At 44.0% G+C, this 17,097-nt stretch overlaps 1 protein-coding gene across 22 annotated transcripts in view; it reads right to left on the bottom strand.

Annotated features, from left to right (window-relative positions):
- birc6 (baculoviral IAP repeat containing 6) overlaps positions 1-17,097 on the bottom strand; it is a 163,053-nt gene that overhangs the window by 36,632 nt on the left and 109,324 nt on the right. For 17 of the 22 annotated variants that reach the window (XM_071379581.1, XM_071379594.1, XM_071379587.1 and 14 more), the window contains 2 exons: positions 3,703-3,940; positions 819-964 (listed from right to left, as the gene is read on the bottom strand). In XM_071379581.1, the coding sequence (XP_071235682.1) occupies positions 819-964; positions 3,703-3,940 (384 nt within the window). The remainder of the gene's footprint in view (positions 1-818; positions 965-3,702; positions 3,941-17,097) is intronic. The other 5 variants (XM_071379588.1, XM_071379595.1, XM_071379597.1 and 2 more) reach the window with 1 other exon arrangement.

Raw genomic sequence — 17,097 nt, 5'->3', positions numbered from 1 at the left:
AGTGTTCCGCGAAACTATTCCTATTCTTAATTAATTTCTTTAACACTCACTTAGAAACGTGACCTGTGGCATGCACATTTTGATTTAGGAGCACTAGCGTTGGTCAGATAACACATGAAATGGAACGTGGCTACGATCTGTATCGTAGTTTCAGGTCCAGTGCGCTCAGGCTGTTAGATTATTTATCATCTGATGGGTGCGCATCACGAGCAAAGTCATTGTATAATTTGACTTTGTCTGTGAAAAACATTAGCACCGGTAAGTCAGAGCTTAGTCAAAGTCATTGATTTATTATGTCTTTGGCCTTTGCTATACCACAGCCTCTGCCATAGAAACAAACATTTGTTTTAGGTGTGCCGAAGAATTGTATCCCTGCTACTTGAAAAAAGGTTGGGAACCACCGTCTTACGGAATTGGGGTGGCGATGGGGAGTTGGATACAGGATGTTCAGGCCTAAAACAGGCAATTTTTTTTTTGAGACTTAAAGGGCTCTAGTCAAACAGCCCAGGAAATTTGTACTTGTGGTAGCTAAAATTAGAGACCCATTTTCTCATCCTTGTCCCAAGAACACACAGGACAAAAGAGAGCGGCAGCGAGAGAAAAATAGAGAGTAGGAAGACAGTTGAGACCTGCTGAAATCAGAAATAATTCAGTGAAACAGACAACCTTTAAAAAAGACACTGGTTAACATTTTACTGTGTCACGTATTAGAATAAATGTGCGTAAAAATCCAAGGAGTGTCCAGACTAATATCCCCTCTGCTCTGCAGGTTTGGCCCTTGCCCAGAGAGAGAGAAGTGAGGTATGTGTGTGGCTTACCCTGGTTGGCCTGCCGTAGGCTGGTGGTGGCAGCATAGACAATCTCGGCCGTCCTCTGGATGTCAGGCACCAGCAGGGTCAGCCCCTCAGGTTCTGGGTCTGAGCTATCAGGCTTCACCACACCTTTCGCCTTGTCTTTCTTTGACCTGGAGAACAGAACAAAGGAATCATATTCCTCTCAAAAATCCTGCAGAGACATATATTGCTAGTTTTCTTGGGGAAGGAAATCTGGGGCGATTATATTACTGATGGGAATAGAAATATTCATCACTCTACTGTGCAACAATTACACATCGGCATTTTCTGGTTGGAGAGTTTATCTAGATGAGTCTTGTGTCCATCTAAAAATGAGCATTTTGCCCAGTGAGCCACAATTCTGGAACAAAATTGATAATCCCAGAGCAAAATTGATAATCCCATTCCCAGCACCGTCCAGGCTTCCACATGTCACTAGCAATTCCCATTGTGCTCCCGAGCTCTGCCATTCCCTGCCCCCTACATGCACGGAGTGAAACTGCATTTTTCATGCTCTGTTAAAGGGGTGAGCGTACGAGGGTGAAGCCTCAAAACCACGATGAAGAAAAATCGGACCCAATGTTCAGACAGACAGAACGAAGGGGCAAGGCTACTGTTCTCCTCCGTCCACCTACTATGAATAATTTAAACCAGCTTGGTGAAGCCTTGCAGCATAAATAACTTGGTCCTCACAACTAGATAAGCAGAGAGACCAATTTCTATGGAGGTTTGTATCGGAAATAAACTGCACATTGAAAAAACCTTGCTGCTTTCGTCCCAGGTAAAATAGGTATCTGCTTCAAAAATCCTGTGTTAAGTGGAAAACCCAGAGGAGGCTGAAATACACAAGGGATGTAGACAGTCCTTTAACCTTGTGCTTAAACGCTGTGGGATCTGAGAGAAGAATGGATTCCATGCCCCTGCTGGGGTGGTGGTGGTGGGTCGCTGAGAAAGCCACTTTCCGCATGACCTTTTGTGAAGTTGAACGGCGGCCAAGTTCCCTCTGCTCGCCCGCCCCAGAATCCTCTGCTCCACCGAGGACAGTTAGCGAAGGTCTTCTGTCACCAACCCCCCCACTCCTCTCTCCACCCCTGCCACTACCCGTCCTCATCGACACAGGCCTTGGACAGGGTGGGCATGGATTGGGAGAGACAGTTGAATAAGAGGATGCCGATAACATTCTGCCGTGGCTGCCCAGCCGCCCCGAGGCCCTGCTTTCATTAGACTCTCTCTGTGTGTCTGAACACCAGCCCTCTGAGCACAACCTGATGTGATGGCTGCAGATATGATGCTTATGAACCAGTTATCGCTAAGGCCTGACTGAGTCGATAGCAGGGCAGTTTCCTTTCCCCCCCTCACTGGTAGAGAAACTACAACTTAATGCTGGACCATCCTCAGACTGTAATCCTAACTGTGTTTCTGATAAGCAGAAGGGGTACAGACCACCAGGTAGGTCTGTCAGAGTCTCCCAGGGCCGATGGGCTATTCCGCTGTACATTTCAAAAGCACTGTCATGGGTCCTAGCTTGTTTGTTGGTGGAGCAACTAAGAGGGATGGGCTGTGCCTTCTAAAAATAACTCACCTGGCTAAAGCCTTAAATTCACCAGGGTGGAGGGTGGGAGAAAAATATGCAAGTCTGTGGGAATCGTACATGAGATGGAACTGTTTGATACCTGTCAATGTCTAACCAGGCACACTTTAAATATTGACGGGGTTGGGTTCCCATGGAATATTGATGATCCCGTGGGCTGGGCGGATGTACGTAGGGTTCTGACCTGGTAGAGATGTAAAGAGTGCCTTTGCTTCTCTTGAGGTGTCCCTGCTACTGTCGTTGCGTCAAGCCCACAGTCAGCACTGGGCTGGTTGTAGTGATGTGCAGTTTTAAACTACTCTATTTACCGACATGAGTCATGAATAATTTTTTTGTGGGGGGGGGGGTTGTTTGACCTGCTGCCCTCAATGAAATCTACAGCAGGATTAATAATCTCTCCTCCGACTCACAGGCTCTGGAGACGTGCTGCGACCATCAACTGTCTATCATGTGCATGCAGGCAACATCGAGAAGAAAAAGACAGTAATAATTGATCGCATGGTGTAAGAATGAATGCAATTCATTGATTATTGAATGTTATTGGTGGACAGAGCTTTGAAGAACCAAAACATTGCAGACAGCCTGCCTCTGCTTAACAACACTCGAAACTGAGAATGAATCGTTTGGGGGGTTGCTGCCTTTCGTAAACAATAGGTGCTTATTTCCCTCATGGCAGTCAAAGTCATTCAGCCAAGAGTTGTTCACAATCTAGTCCCGTTGCGGCCACAACTAGAACTCATTTCAAAGGTATACATAAATCATTGTATTTGTATGCCTAGCAATCACAAAACGTACATTGTTTGAAGCACACTTTCATAAGTCTCATGAATAACAGCTCCAATAAGCCACCTATGGTAAATGAGAATCATGACTTGAGTTTTCAGTTCATTGTTCGCCGGTAAGGGGTCCTGCCTCCTGCGTGCTCTGGGCATGACTAAACAAATGAACAAAATAAGTAGAAAAATATTAGTCCTTTTGACTGAATGAGTTGAAAAGATCTGAGTCAGTAAAAAAAGCTGAACTTCCCATCACTAGCTGGTTGGGGTGACGTATGGGAGGGAGGCGTGATAACATGGGCTTCCTGCACACTGTGGGGCTGTGATTAATAAAGGGTGGACACAGACCCACAGGTCAGGTCTACATTGCACTAGCACTGATCACTCAGTGTCTACGGAGACGGACGGGACAGTTGAAACTCATGCTCAGCTGAAACCATAAATTCACATTGATTAAATGGGAAATTAGACTTAATTATTTGCTTGTTCTGTATATTCTTACTCTGTCCGTCTAAGTCCCCACCTGAGGCGGTTGGTGTAGGTGTCCACGCAGGTTTTCATCTTGGCCAGCAGCATGCCCACAGAAGTCTGTCCCTCGGAGCGCTCCTCCTCCTCTTCCTCCTGGCTGGGGTCTCCTGACAGGGGCAGCAGCAGGGGAACCAGGGCCGTTGAGGTGGAGATGGCCCTCAGCAGCTCCAGCAGCGCCCGGTACAGGGGCACATGACGTGCCATGTCCAGTACTGAGGGAGAAGAGAACACAGAAACGAGGGGTTAGGAAGGTAACTCAGGTTTCCGAACGCATAAGAAAGAGCCTACAGAGAACTGGTAATAGTGTTTCGGAGTCAATCAAAAACGGAATTAAAAACACAGACATGATTTAGACACCTCTCCTGCTATCAAACAACGCACCGCTGTAAAAAGAAAGATTGACTGACGCATCTGAAGACACACTTGAGGTTTAGAAATCAAAATTCATTCAATATATGATTACATGCCAGGACAACATAGCGAAAGTATCAGTCTCATGGCCCTTGAGTGAACCTCTTTTTGTGCGTGTGTGCGCGCATTTACAGGAAAGATGGGTGCAGGTTAGAGAACTCCAGATTGCTCGGAGATTGCACTTGGAGAGTGGAGAGGAGCAGCAGGACTAGAAATGGATCGTAGTGAGTAGCAAGCTGGTGAAAGGGGATTTTAAAGATGATTACATTTCCAGGAATGTACAAATGACAAACGACATGCACACACAAGGAACAGCCCTGAGGCGGCCAAAACCAAGTCCAGAACTCAATTTAGACTCTTCACAAACAAATGTGCGCCTGACTTCCCCCAATAGCACCTCATGTCCCTGAACGCAACTCAAACAGCCTTGTGTTCCAGTCCCTGAAATTAAGCCGAGCCAGGTAGTCAGGAGGGCAGGCAACAATGGAAGCAAATCTAAAAAAAGGTTAAGCCTGGGGCCTAGCAACCCCTCACTTTGCCCAGATACAGGATTGCATCAAATAAGAAATAATTAAATAATGAATCTCAGGGTGTCATTTTGTATAATGAGTCAGGCAGCGTGATAGATTTTTCTATCACTTATTGTGATGGGAGGATTTCATACAGCACAGGTCCCCCTCATCCCCATGACGAGGACTGACAGTTCCCACTTCACACCCATTATGGAAGTTTAAATAACATTGGGGTGTGGTGGCGAACCTGCTGAGCCTACCTCCAACATTCCCTTGTGAGGAACTGGGCTGGGGCGTGACAGAGGGAAGGTGCACTCAGTCGACCTACAAACCCCATTAAAATCTAGACTGGTTCCACTAAGTTGTGCTTTGAGAAAGGCCTCCACAACATCCCCAGCCTGGACCAGTGAGAAACCAGGTTAAAAAGAATGCGCTGGGTTTTGGGTGGGGTCCATCGGGTTACCAGTTGGGGAATAAAACAAAAGAACAACCAGACATACACTACCGTTCAAGAGGGTGGGGTCACTTAGAAATGTCCTTGTGTTTGAAAGAAAAGCCAATTTTTTGTCTATTAAAAAAACATCAAATTGATCAGAAATACAGCGTAGACATTGTTAATGTTGTAAATGACTATTGTAGCTGGAAACTGCAGATTTTTTATGGAATATCTACATAGGCATACAGAGGCCCATTATCAGCAACCATCACTCCTATGTTCCAATGGCACATTGTGTTAGCTAATCCAAGTTTATGATTTTAAAAGGCTAATTGATCATTAGAAAACCCTTATGCAATTGTTAGCACAGCTGAAAACTGTTGTTCTGATTAAAGAAGCAATAAAACCTAGAAGGCTAGCATCCCGGAGTCACCTCCTCACTATTGATGTTGAGACTGGTGTTTTGTGGGTACTATTTAATGAAGCTGCCATTTGAGGACTTGTGAGGTGTCTGTTTCTCAAACTAGACACTAATGTACTTGTCCTCTTGCTCAGTTGTGCACCGGGGCCTCCCACTCCTCCTTCTATTCAGCCAGTTTGCGCTGTTCTGTGAAGGGAGTAGTACACAGCGATGTACGAGATTTTCAGTTTCTTGGCAATTTCTTACACGGAATAGCCTTAATTTCTCAGAACAATAGACTGACGAGTTTCAGAAGAAAGTTCTTTGTTTCTGGCCATTTTGAGCCTGTAATCTAACCCACACATGCTGATGCTCCAGATACTGAACTAGTCTAAAGGCCAGTTTTATTGCTTCTTTAATCAGAAGCACAGCTGAACCAAGATCATGTCCATCATTGTCAAAGGCATATCCAGTCTGTGTGTAAAGAGATTGCCGGTGACCATAAAGGAATGACCATTTGAGGATGTGAACGTATGTGTGTGTGTGGGGCACTGTTTACGTGAGCGCACCCGTGTGCTTGTGCCAGCCTCAAATGGAGCAGGACGGCCCTAACTTTGGCTCCCAGGCTGCTTTACATTTATATTGGAATTCCTGGCCCCAACGTCCCTGTCCCAGTATTTGAACATTGACCTCTCTCCGCTTTAATCTGCGCCTCAATCCTTTCCACTGTCTGTGGACGGCAAAGCACAGAATCCAAATCCCCACCCTACTGAATACATTTACGCAATTACCGCTATGCTCAGCTAACTGATATGATTGATGTGGGAGATGCCGCTATCCGTCTGATGTTGCCCAGTGATATATGTGTGTGTTGCCCCTAAACTTCTCTTCCTCAATGTCACTCTTTCCTCCCCATTCTCATGGTCAAGTCCGTCCCCCGTTCACCATCATTTCATTTGTACTAACTGAGTTACAACCAACAAAATAGACTTCTCTGCACGAGGAAAGACAGACTGAGAATTTTTCAATGGGTGATAGATAAGGTTTGGAAATCGAACCAATAATGCTGCAGAAACAAACATGGGTCTGATGTGACCTTCATTCTCTTAAGGCAAAACATCATTATGTCAGATGACAAAGGTTGACACAAAAAATCACTATAGGAGGGCCATCTTCCCTGAATTTAAATTGGCAGTAATTTCATTCACATTCTCTGATTCTGACAGTGCCAATAGATGAATGCACTAACAGGATAAATAACAGACTAAGGTTAATAGCAATACTTTGAGAGACCCACAGAAACGGAAGTACAGTAAACTGGACATCAATCTTGACCACGGCTTGCTTTTGGAGACTGTTGGAGCAGATAGCCTTGAGTAGGTGTGATTTAAGGTCCTCCTTGGGGGCTGTATAGCTGGGTGCTTAGTATAGAGAGCAGACGCGTTGGGTGATTAAAAGTTAATGCCCCACCTGAGCAGCTCCGTTGATGACTCACGCCTGCATTGGCTCCTTAAAATAAAAGGCACTTCAACTAGGCTTAATGCCTCCCCGTCCACTGTCACTTAATACATAAATGTGTAAAGCCATTTGAATTCAGTCACTTATTTACAGCATCCCTTTTGATTTAAACAAAACTTTCCATAAATGTTTGCCCATGGAAGTGGTCAAAAACGAACTGACTTTTTGGACCTGACTGCCAAAACATCCAGGAGGTAAGTGCTCAAAGTTGACCCATTTTGCATTAACCACCGTACCATGAGAAATCCATGTCTTTGTCACTGGGAAATATATAGTTTGAAATAATTTTAAAATGTACAAACAGTGTTGTTAAACTATTTTATTATTTCTTTAAAAAGAAGTTTAATAAAAATGTTATTTTTTAAACCTTTAACTTCTTGCCACTAGGGGGGTGCTATTTCGACATAGCACAAATGTGTATCCAATGTAAACGGCCTCCTACTCAATTCTTGCTCGTACAATATGCATATTATTCTTACTATTGGATAGAAAACACTCTCTAGTTTCTAAAACCGTTGGAATTATGTCTGTAAGTGAAACAGAACTCGACTTAGAGCACTTTTCCTATGTCTGTGTGAGAATGGGAAATTTTATCATCTGCTTTGAGACCTGTCTTTAACTTTGCCTGTCTTCTATTGGTTGAGATGCACTGCATACGCCTTCCCCTGGCTGTTAGCGAATAGGGAGAGTTGAAATGACGTCTCTACGTATTTCCCAAAGTTTTTAAATTGATTGGAACCGAGGTGTCCGACCTTTTGGGACTTCGCGCTGACGCAAAGAGGGTCTTGGCATGTCTTTTTAGAACGTCTGGTTTTAGCTCCTAGAAGTATCCGGCTCTGTTTTTATTCGCTATAGGCTTTAAAGACATCATAATCTTGTTATTTTGAACCGAATTATACCAGTTTAGGTCAGTATATTGCGATTTTCAGGTATTTATTTCCATGGCGCTGTAGAAACGTGGGTGTCTCTCTCTCGAATGCCATTCTGTACTGCTAATTGCAACGTCGAGGGAAACATTCTCCAACCCAGCAACGATTCTTTTGGCCAACGGACACCTTTCACAAGATTCTGATGGGAGTTCAGCTAATAGTAGGTACTATTTATGCTGATAAAACGTTGTTCTGTTGAAAAAGAAAAATGTATTAGACGCCATTATTTTCCATGTAGCGTTGCGCTATCGCACCCTGTATTGTACCCAGTATTGCGCAGTAAGGTTAATTTTAAAAATGTAATTCAGCGATTGCATTAAGAACTAATTTCTCTTTCAATTGCTGTCCAAACTGTATTTTTTTTGTCAAGTTTATGAATAGTTTTCGATAAGATTAGGTGCCTTTCCAAAATGGCGCCGGACAAATTGCTGGATTTTTTGCCCACTAAACACGTTGTGTAACCACGAATTGTGCGGCTAAATATGCACATTTTCGAACAAACTATATGCATTGTGTAATATGATGTTACAGGACTGTCATCTGAAGAATTCTGAAAAGGTTAGTGAAAAAATTAATAGCTTTTGGTGGTTTATAACGTTATTGCTATTTTTGGCTTGAATCAATGCTACTGTGTGACTGACTTGTAGTAAGCTAAGATAACGCTATATTGTGTTTTCGCTGTAAAACACTTAGAAAATCTGACATATTGGCTATATTCACATGATCTGTGTCTTTCATCTGCTGTACGCTGTGTATTTTTAAGAAATGTTTTATGATGAGTAATTAGCTAATACACGATGGTCTCTGTAGTTATTCTAGTCATTTTAGTGATAGTTGTAATGGGGGCTGCAATTGTAAACTATGATTTATACCTGAAATATGCAAATTTTTCTAACAAAACCTATGCTATACAATAAATATGTTATCAGACTGTCATCTGATGAGAATTGTTTCTTGGTTAGTGGCTATTTATATCTTTATTTGGTCGAATTTGTGATAGCTACTGATGCAGTAAAAAATATGGTGGAGTAAAAAAAGTGGTGTCTTTTGCTAACGTGGTTAGCTAATAGATTTACATATTGTGTCTTCCCTGTAAAACATTTAAAAAATCAGAGATGATGGCTTGAATCACAAGATCTGTATCTTTCATTTGGTGTCTTGGACTTGTGATTTCATGAACATTTTATTTTATGATATCCCTGTAACTTTAGGCTAGGCTATGCTAGTCAGCTTTTGTGATGGGGGGGGACTCTATAAAGGTTAATGTCAATGCTCTAAAAACACGTAAACTCTATATTCATATATGTTGTAGCGTAGAGCCCATTTCACATCTGGTTGTGGTGTTGTACCTGGCATTGGTTGAGACAAGCTCTTAAATACAGGGTGAGTGTACTTTCAATCATAGAAATATAATTCATAGAATGGACCTATCCCTTCAGATCACTGCAATAAAGCTGGTACACCATTGAAATTAAGTTAATTTTTTTTACTGTAATTAGTAACAAGATGAACGCCAGTTCCCCCACCGTTGAACGTCAACTTATATGGTCATGTATATTCTATTATCTATTTCTATGATTTCAACAGGTTTCCTATGGAGGATTGACAGCATCATTTAAAACAGATATTCCCATTCAAGTCAACATTCTCTGATGTGTGGACTTCCATCTTTGTGGTACCATTTGAAAGTAGAAATTCCTATTTATTCCCATTTTAGTTCATTTATCAGCCTAAACATGACACCCACCCTGTATTCAAGAGCATGTTGAGCATGTTGTCTCAACCAATAGTGGCCACAACACAAAAAAATTCAATGTAAAATGGGGTCTAAGCTACAACGTGTGAATATGTTGTAGCTTAATATGGGATGAACTTCTAAAAGGATCACTCACCTAAAAATAAAAAATTAGATAAAACTGCAGTTCCTCACTCTTTTCTCTGTATACATCAATGATGTCGCTCTTGCTGCTGGTGATTCTCTGATCCACCTCTACGCAGACGACACCATTCTGTATACTTCTGGCCCTTCTTCGGACAGTGTTAACTAACCTCCAGACAAGCTTCAATAACATACAACTCTCCTTCCGTGGCCTCCAACTGGTCTTAAATGCAAGTAAAACTAAATGCACGCTCTTCAACCGATCGCTGCCTGCACCTGCCCGCCCGTTCAGCATCACTACTCTGGACGGTTCTGACTTAGAATATGTGGACAACTACAAATACCTAGGTGTCTGGTTAGACTGTAAACTCTCCTTCCAGATTCAAATTAAGCATCTCCAATCCAAAATTAAATCTAGAATCGGCTTCCTATTTCGCAACAAAGCCTCCTTCACTCATGCTGCCAAATATACACTCATAAAACTGACTATCCTATCGATCCTTGACTTCTGCGATGTCATTTACAAAATAGCCTCCAACACTCAGCAAATTGGATGCAGTCTATCACAGTGCCATCCATTTTGTCACCAAAGCCCCATAGACCACCTACCACTGCGACCTGTATGCTCTCGTTGGCTGTCCCACGCTTCATATTCGTCGCCAAACCCACTGGCCCTAGGTCATCTATAAGTCTTAGCTAGGTAAAGCTCCCCCTTATTTCAGCTCACTGGTCACCATAGCAGCACCTACCCATAGCACGCGCTCCAGCAGGTATATTTCACTGGTCATCCCCAAAGCCAACTCCTCCTTTGGCCGCCTTTCCTGCCAGTTCTCTGCTGCCAGTGACTGGAACAAATTGCAAAAATCACTGAAGCTGGAGACCCATATCTCCCTCACTAACTTTAAGCACCAGCTGTCAGAGAAGCTTACCGATCATTGCACCTGTACACAGCCCATTTGTAAATAGCCCACCCAACTACCTCATCCCCATGTTATTTCTTTGCTCCTTTGCACCCCAGTATCTCTACTTGCACATTCATCTTCTGCACATCTATCACTCCAGTGGCAATGCTAAATTGTAATTATTTCACCACTATGGCCTATTTATTGCCTTATCTCCCTAATCTTACTACATTTGCACACACTGAATCTAGATTTTTCTATTGTGTTATTGACTATTCAGGTCAAAAGTCACTTTCTGAGCAATTCTACAGTGAGCAAATATGTATGTTAGATTTCATTCAAATCAAAAGGGGTTCTGTCAAAAAGTGATTGAATTTAAATGGGTATACCCATACCCAAAATAGAGCTCCACAAGTCACTGCCCCGCTTTCTAAGTGAGGCTGAAATAGGGCAGGATTCACACAGAAACACACAAGCAGAGGGATTTGCAGTGTGTGTTTGTGCGGATTGTAGGTGGATGATGTGTGAGCATCTCATGAGAGGCGACATGGACACAGAGGGCATCAATCTCCCGCTGGTGCCAGTGACTACGTCACCAAAACACCATAAATTCTGCAGCTGCACGGAATACCGTTACCATCCAATCGCTCTCAGCAGGAAGGGGGGAGGTGGAGACAAGGAGAGATAAGTTGATAGAGAGAGCAGCAGGGGGAGATGGACTGGAGCACTGATGCATTCTCTAAAACAACAGAATCTCAACCACCCAGAGACAAAACAGAGACGCTCTTTGCATACTGTATATTAAAAACAAGGCCTATAGACTAAGCCTTTATCTTAAAAATGGCTTACAATGGTTTTAATGGTTTGGGGTGAACAATATATTATGGTTTACTTTGAAAAAGAAACTTGGAGGACCATGGCTATGCAAACAGTTTAACAAAGGGCTGGGGTGGTTAATCCCAGGTACTTTCTAGAGTTGGGAAGGTCAGAGACCAACAGAGATGTCTATTTTTGCCATGTGGGTTGGTTAAAGTTTAATCGGCTTTTCTCAACAGTGCTCACAACTGCTTCTGACACACGAGAAGACGGGGAACTCCTTGGATTTATTCACACCACTTCTCATCGGAGCTGGGAGAGCGTAGCATTGGCTGGCAGTCTTCTAGCCGTGGGCATGGCAGGGTCAACACCACTGAGACAGATAGGGCCTTCAAACACTGGTGCCTAACTGGTGCTACTAATCCAAATTCGTATGCATCACAAGATTCCAGTCTATTTGGGAATCCGTCATTAAAATAATCTGCATATCATCAACAGCCTGTCACCCCAATGTCAAGCCCTTGCAGGAAATAGGGCTAACTATCATGACAGGAAGAGACTAAAAACTGACGGGTGAGAGGAAGAAAGAAACAGGCGAGAGGGAGGTGAGCAACCCAAACGCAATTAATTAAGGAGAACGAGATCAAAACAGTAGAATGTAGCCAAGACATGATGACCTCAAATGTCTCCTGGCTGGAACAACCAATAAGCAATTCAGAGACGTCATCCAAAAAGCCACAAGGCAAGGGGGAGGCATCTAATATACTCTATTACAAACTTTACTCAGAAATCACACAAAGAGCAGGTTGAAATATTACATCAAGCTAAGTGTGATGTTGAAATACGACACTCCAGACAGAGTTGAGAAACTCAGTCAAGGGTTAGCTGCATACATAATGCATGTGCGACTACAATTGAAAGTAGAAAGCCTTTGCTGGTCCACAAAAGAAAGTACAAGCATTAAGAAAACAGCACCCTCTGAGTACCCCAGCCATGTTATCTCGGCCTACACTGTTATTGTCAATGTAACAACACACCAGCAATTTGTATTTTTATCGCTGTCAATTTGATAGGGAGACGTTGTGGGTGATTAACATTGACGGGAAACACAGAAAACGAGACCGCAGAGTTGACGTATGTCTACCTTGTGAAAGTTGTAATTCAACATCTCCCCTTTCCATATGTGACAAAGTTTAGCGGTACTGTCACTTTATCCAATTTAGACGCGCTGAGGAAGTTAAATGACATGGAAAACGAAGGGATCCAGCACAGCTCAACATTTTCTATTTAATGGGCCATTAGGTTGAAAGCTATTCTTGGAATGGAGCTTTTTAGGATATTAAAGAGAATAGGATGACGTTCATGGTTGGGTGCAAGTGTGTGTGCAAGTGCAAGTGTACGATACTTCCTCCAAAGATGTCAACAAACACAACATAGAAATATTTTTAAAATTCATTTTATATTTATAATAAGATTGCATAGTGAATATGGCAATATGAAAACTGTGCTCATTTTCTTGTTTCATGTTTTACGCATGAATTACACAAATGTAGAATAAATATTCCATTATTAATCTCCAAGTGGCCTTCGATTTGGCATTATTTAACACGTCACAAGGAGTGTCACTCCATCTAGTGGCAGGGGTCGGCTCAGGATTCAGCAGTGGGCTGCATCTGTTTGTCGAACCAAACCCAACGCAGTGACATGTTTCAGCTAAAGCAGCCACATTCCCCCCTCTGTGGCTCCGGGTTTGGAATGAGATAAGAAACCAAGAAAAAGAGAATGAGTGTGCAAACACAAGAGGCCTGCACTTCTGGGAAGGAGGAAGGAGATGGAGAGAGGGAGCGATGCTGCCACTGCCACCGCCCGCCTTTGTGTACTTGACAAATTAGTGTTCGCACAACAATGCCAGATAAGAGTGCTGTTGGCGACCACTCCTCTTCTACCACCGACGCTGTTGGCAGCTTCAATACAAGAGGAACAAGCCAAGTCCACCCTGCCCCTTTTCTCCTGTTCCCCGTCTCCTGCTCCTCCTACTGTATACCAGCACTAAGTGAAATGTGTCAGATAGGATGCTGGGTTCTACACATGTGACATAGCAGTATTTGATCCTGTATTTTAAGCCATATCCAGAAATGAGGATTGCAAAAAGAAATAAGCTATTGTCGGTTTATCTACGCATTGTCACTTTAATAACTCTACCTACATGTACATATTACCTTGAATATAACCGGTGCCCCCGCACATTGACTCTGTACCGGTACCCCCAGTATATAGCCTCGCTATTGTTATTTTCCTGCTGCTCTTTAATTACGTGTTACTTTTATTTCTTATTTCTTGGGGGGGTATTTTTCTCCAAACGGAATTGTTGGTTAAGGGCTTGTAAGTAAGCATTTCACTATAAGGTCTACACCTGTTGTATTCGGGGCATGTGACAAATAAAATTGATGGTGGTGATGGATCATCTGACAAAAAGGTGACAGTTTGATGAAAAAGCTTTAAAGGTTAAAATAAAGGTTACAATTCAGGCATGTCATAATTGTGCAAAAAAGGGCCCTAGAAAGAGGTTAGTCAAGTACGGGGAGGTAAGTGGGAATAAGAGAAGCGCGAGAGAGGCTAAAATGCCAAGCATACAGGCAGAGGATCGCCTATGTAGGTCACAGTAGCCTGGCTGTGGTTCCCCAGAGGTGGCAGTGAGTGACAGCAGCCTGGCACAGGGGACCATGTGGACAAACAGGGCTGGCTGGACAACTGGGGGTTTGGCTCTGATAGAGGGGGAGGTAGTAAAACTGTAGTAAACAGTGGTGGGGGGGGGGGGGGACTGATAGTTACATATCTCAATATTATTCTGGACGACTTATTGATACTGACTCCAAGTGTTTTTTTTATTTTTTTGATTGGTAGCGTTAGTTGTCTGTACCCGCACCAGAACTCTGGTATTTTTCCATCCATCAGCTTGTTCTTCATCTTCTTTAAATAGTGAGCCAACATGTTTTCACCACTTTCATTTTCATGACTGATCAAAACTCATTCTCATGCTCTCTTACGTCTCTCTTCAGCAGACGTGTAGAGCAAGATGTTTAACGGCACCTACACTACCGTTCAAAAGTTTGGGGTCACTTAGCTTTTCTTTCAAACCAAGGAAATTCCTATTTTTTTTTACCATTAACATAAAATTTATCAAAAATACAGTGTAGACATTGTTAATGTTGTAAATGACTATTGTAGCGGGAAACGGCACATTTTTTTATGGAACATCTACATAGGCCCATTATCAGCAACCATCACTCACTCCTGTGTTCCAATGGCACAACTTCCGACTTCCGGCGCCGAAAAGAGATGGCCGCCTCGCTTCGCGTTCCTTGGAAAATATGCAGTATTTTGTTCTTTTATGTGTTATTTCTTACATCGGTACCCCAGGTAATCTTAGGTTTCATTACATACAGTCGGGAGGAACTACTGAATATACGATTAACGTCAACTCATCATCGTTCCTACCAGGAATATGACTTTCCCGAAACGGATCCAGTGTTTTGCCTTCCACCCAATACAATGGATCTGATCCCAGCCGGCGACCCTTTTTTAACAAGGCTAATCTAAAAACAAAACTCCCTAAATTCTATCAGCATATCGATTGTGCTACCAGGGCTGGAAAAACCCTAGATCATTGTTATACTAATTTCCGCGACGCATATAAGGCCCTCCCCCGCCCCCCTTTCGGAAAAGCTGACCACGACTCCATTTTGTTGATTCCAGCCTACAAACAGAAACTCAAACAACAAGCTCCCGCGCTCAGGTCTGTTCAACGCTGGTCCGACCAATCTGAATCCACGCTTCAAGACTGCTTCGATCACGCGGATTGGAATATGTTCCGCATCGCGTCCAACAACAATATTGACGAATATGCTGATTCGGTGAGCGAGTTCATTAGGAAGTGCATTGACGATGTCGTACCCACAGCAACGATTAAAACATTCCCAAACCAGAAACCGTGGATTGACGGCAGCATTCGCATGAAACTGAAAGCGCGAACCACTGCTTTTAACCAGGGCAAGGTGACCGGAAGCATGACCGAATACAAACAGTGTAGCTATTCTCTCCGCAAGGCAATCAAACAGGCTAAGTCCCAGTACAGAGACAAAATCGAGTCGCAATTCAACAGCTCAGACACAAGAGGTATGTGGCAGGGTCTACAGTCAATCACGGATTACAAAAAGAAAACCAGCCCCGTCGCGGACCAGGATGTCTTGCTCGCAGACAGGCTAAACAACTTTTTTGCCCGCTTTGAGGACAATACAGTGCCACTGACACGGCCCCCTACCAAAACCTGCGGGCTCTCCTTCACTGCAGCCGAGGTGAGTAAAACATTTAAACGTGTTAACCCTCGCAAGGCTGCAGGCCCAGACGGCATTCCCAGCCACGTCCTCAGAGCATGCGCAGACCAGCTGGCTGGTGTGTTTACGGACATATTCAATCAATCCTTATCCCAGTCTGCTGTTCCCACATGCTTCAAGAGGGCCACCATTGTTCCTGTTCCCAAGAAAGCTAAGGTAACTGAGCTAAACGACTACCGCCCCGTAGCACTCACTTCCGTCATCATGAAGTGCTTTGAGAGACTAGTCAAGGACCATATCACCTCCACCCTACCGGACACCCTAGACCCACTCCAATTTGCTTACCGACCCAATAGGTCCACAGACGACGCAATCGCAACCACACTGCACACTGCCCTAACCCATCTGGACAAGAGGAATACCCATGTGAGAATGCTGTTCATCGATTACAGCTCAGCATTCAACACCATAGTACCCTCCAAACTCGTCATCAAGCTCGAGACCCTGGGTCTCGACCCCGCCCTGTGCAACTGGGTCCTGGACTTCCTGACGGGCCGCCCCCAGGTGGTGAGGGTAGGTAACAACATCTCCACCCCGCTGATCCTCAACACTGGGGCCCCACAAGGGTGCGTTCTGAGCCCTCTCCTGTACTCCCTGTTCACCCACGACTGCGTGGCCATGCACGCCTCCAACTCAATCATCAAGTTTGCGGATGACACTACAGTGGTAGGCTTGATTACCAACAACGACGAGACGGCCTACAGGGAGGAGGTGAGGGCCCTCGGAGTGTGGTGTCAGGAAAATAACCTCACACTCAACGTCAACAAAACAAAGGAGATGATTGTGGACTTCAGGAAACAGCAGAGGGAGCACCCCCCTATCCACATCGACGGGTCAGTAGTGGAGAAGGTGGAAAGTTTTAAGTTCCTCGGTGTACACATCACGGACAAACTGAATTGGTCCACCCACACAGACAGCGTTGTGAAGAAGGCGCAGCAGCGCCTCTTCAACCTCAGGAGGCTGAAGAAATTCGGCTTGTCACCAAAAGCACTCACAAACTTCTACAGATGCACAATCGAGAGCATCCTGTCGGGCTGTATCACCGCCTGGTACGGCAACTGCTCCGCCCACAACCGTAAGGCTCTCCAGAGGGTAGTGAGGTCTGCAGAACGCATCACCGGGGGCAAACTACCTGCCCTCCAGGACACCTACACCACCCGATGTCACAGGAA

Source organism: Salvelinus alpinus, chromosome 32 (genome assembly GCF_045679555.1).
Source record: "Salvelinus alpinus chromosome 32, SLU_Salpinus.1, whole genome shotgun sequence".
Taxonomy (NCBI): Eukaryota; Metazoa; Chordata; class Actinopteri; order Salmoniformes; family Salmonidae; genus Salvelinus; species Salvelinus alpinus.
This window is presented reverse-complemented; position numbering and strand designations above follow the sequence as displayed.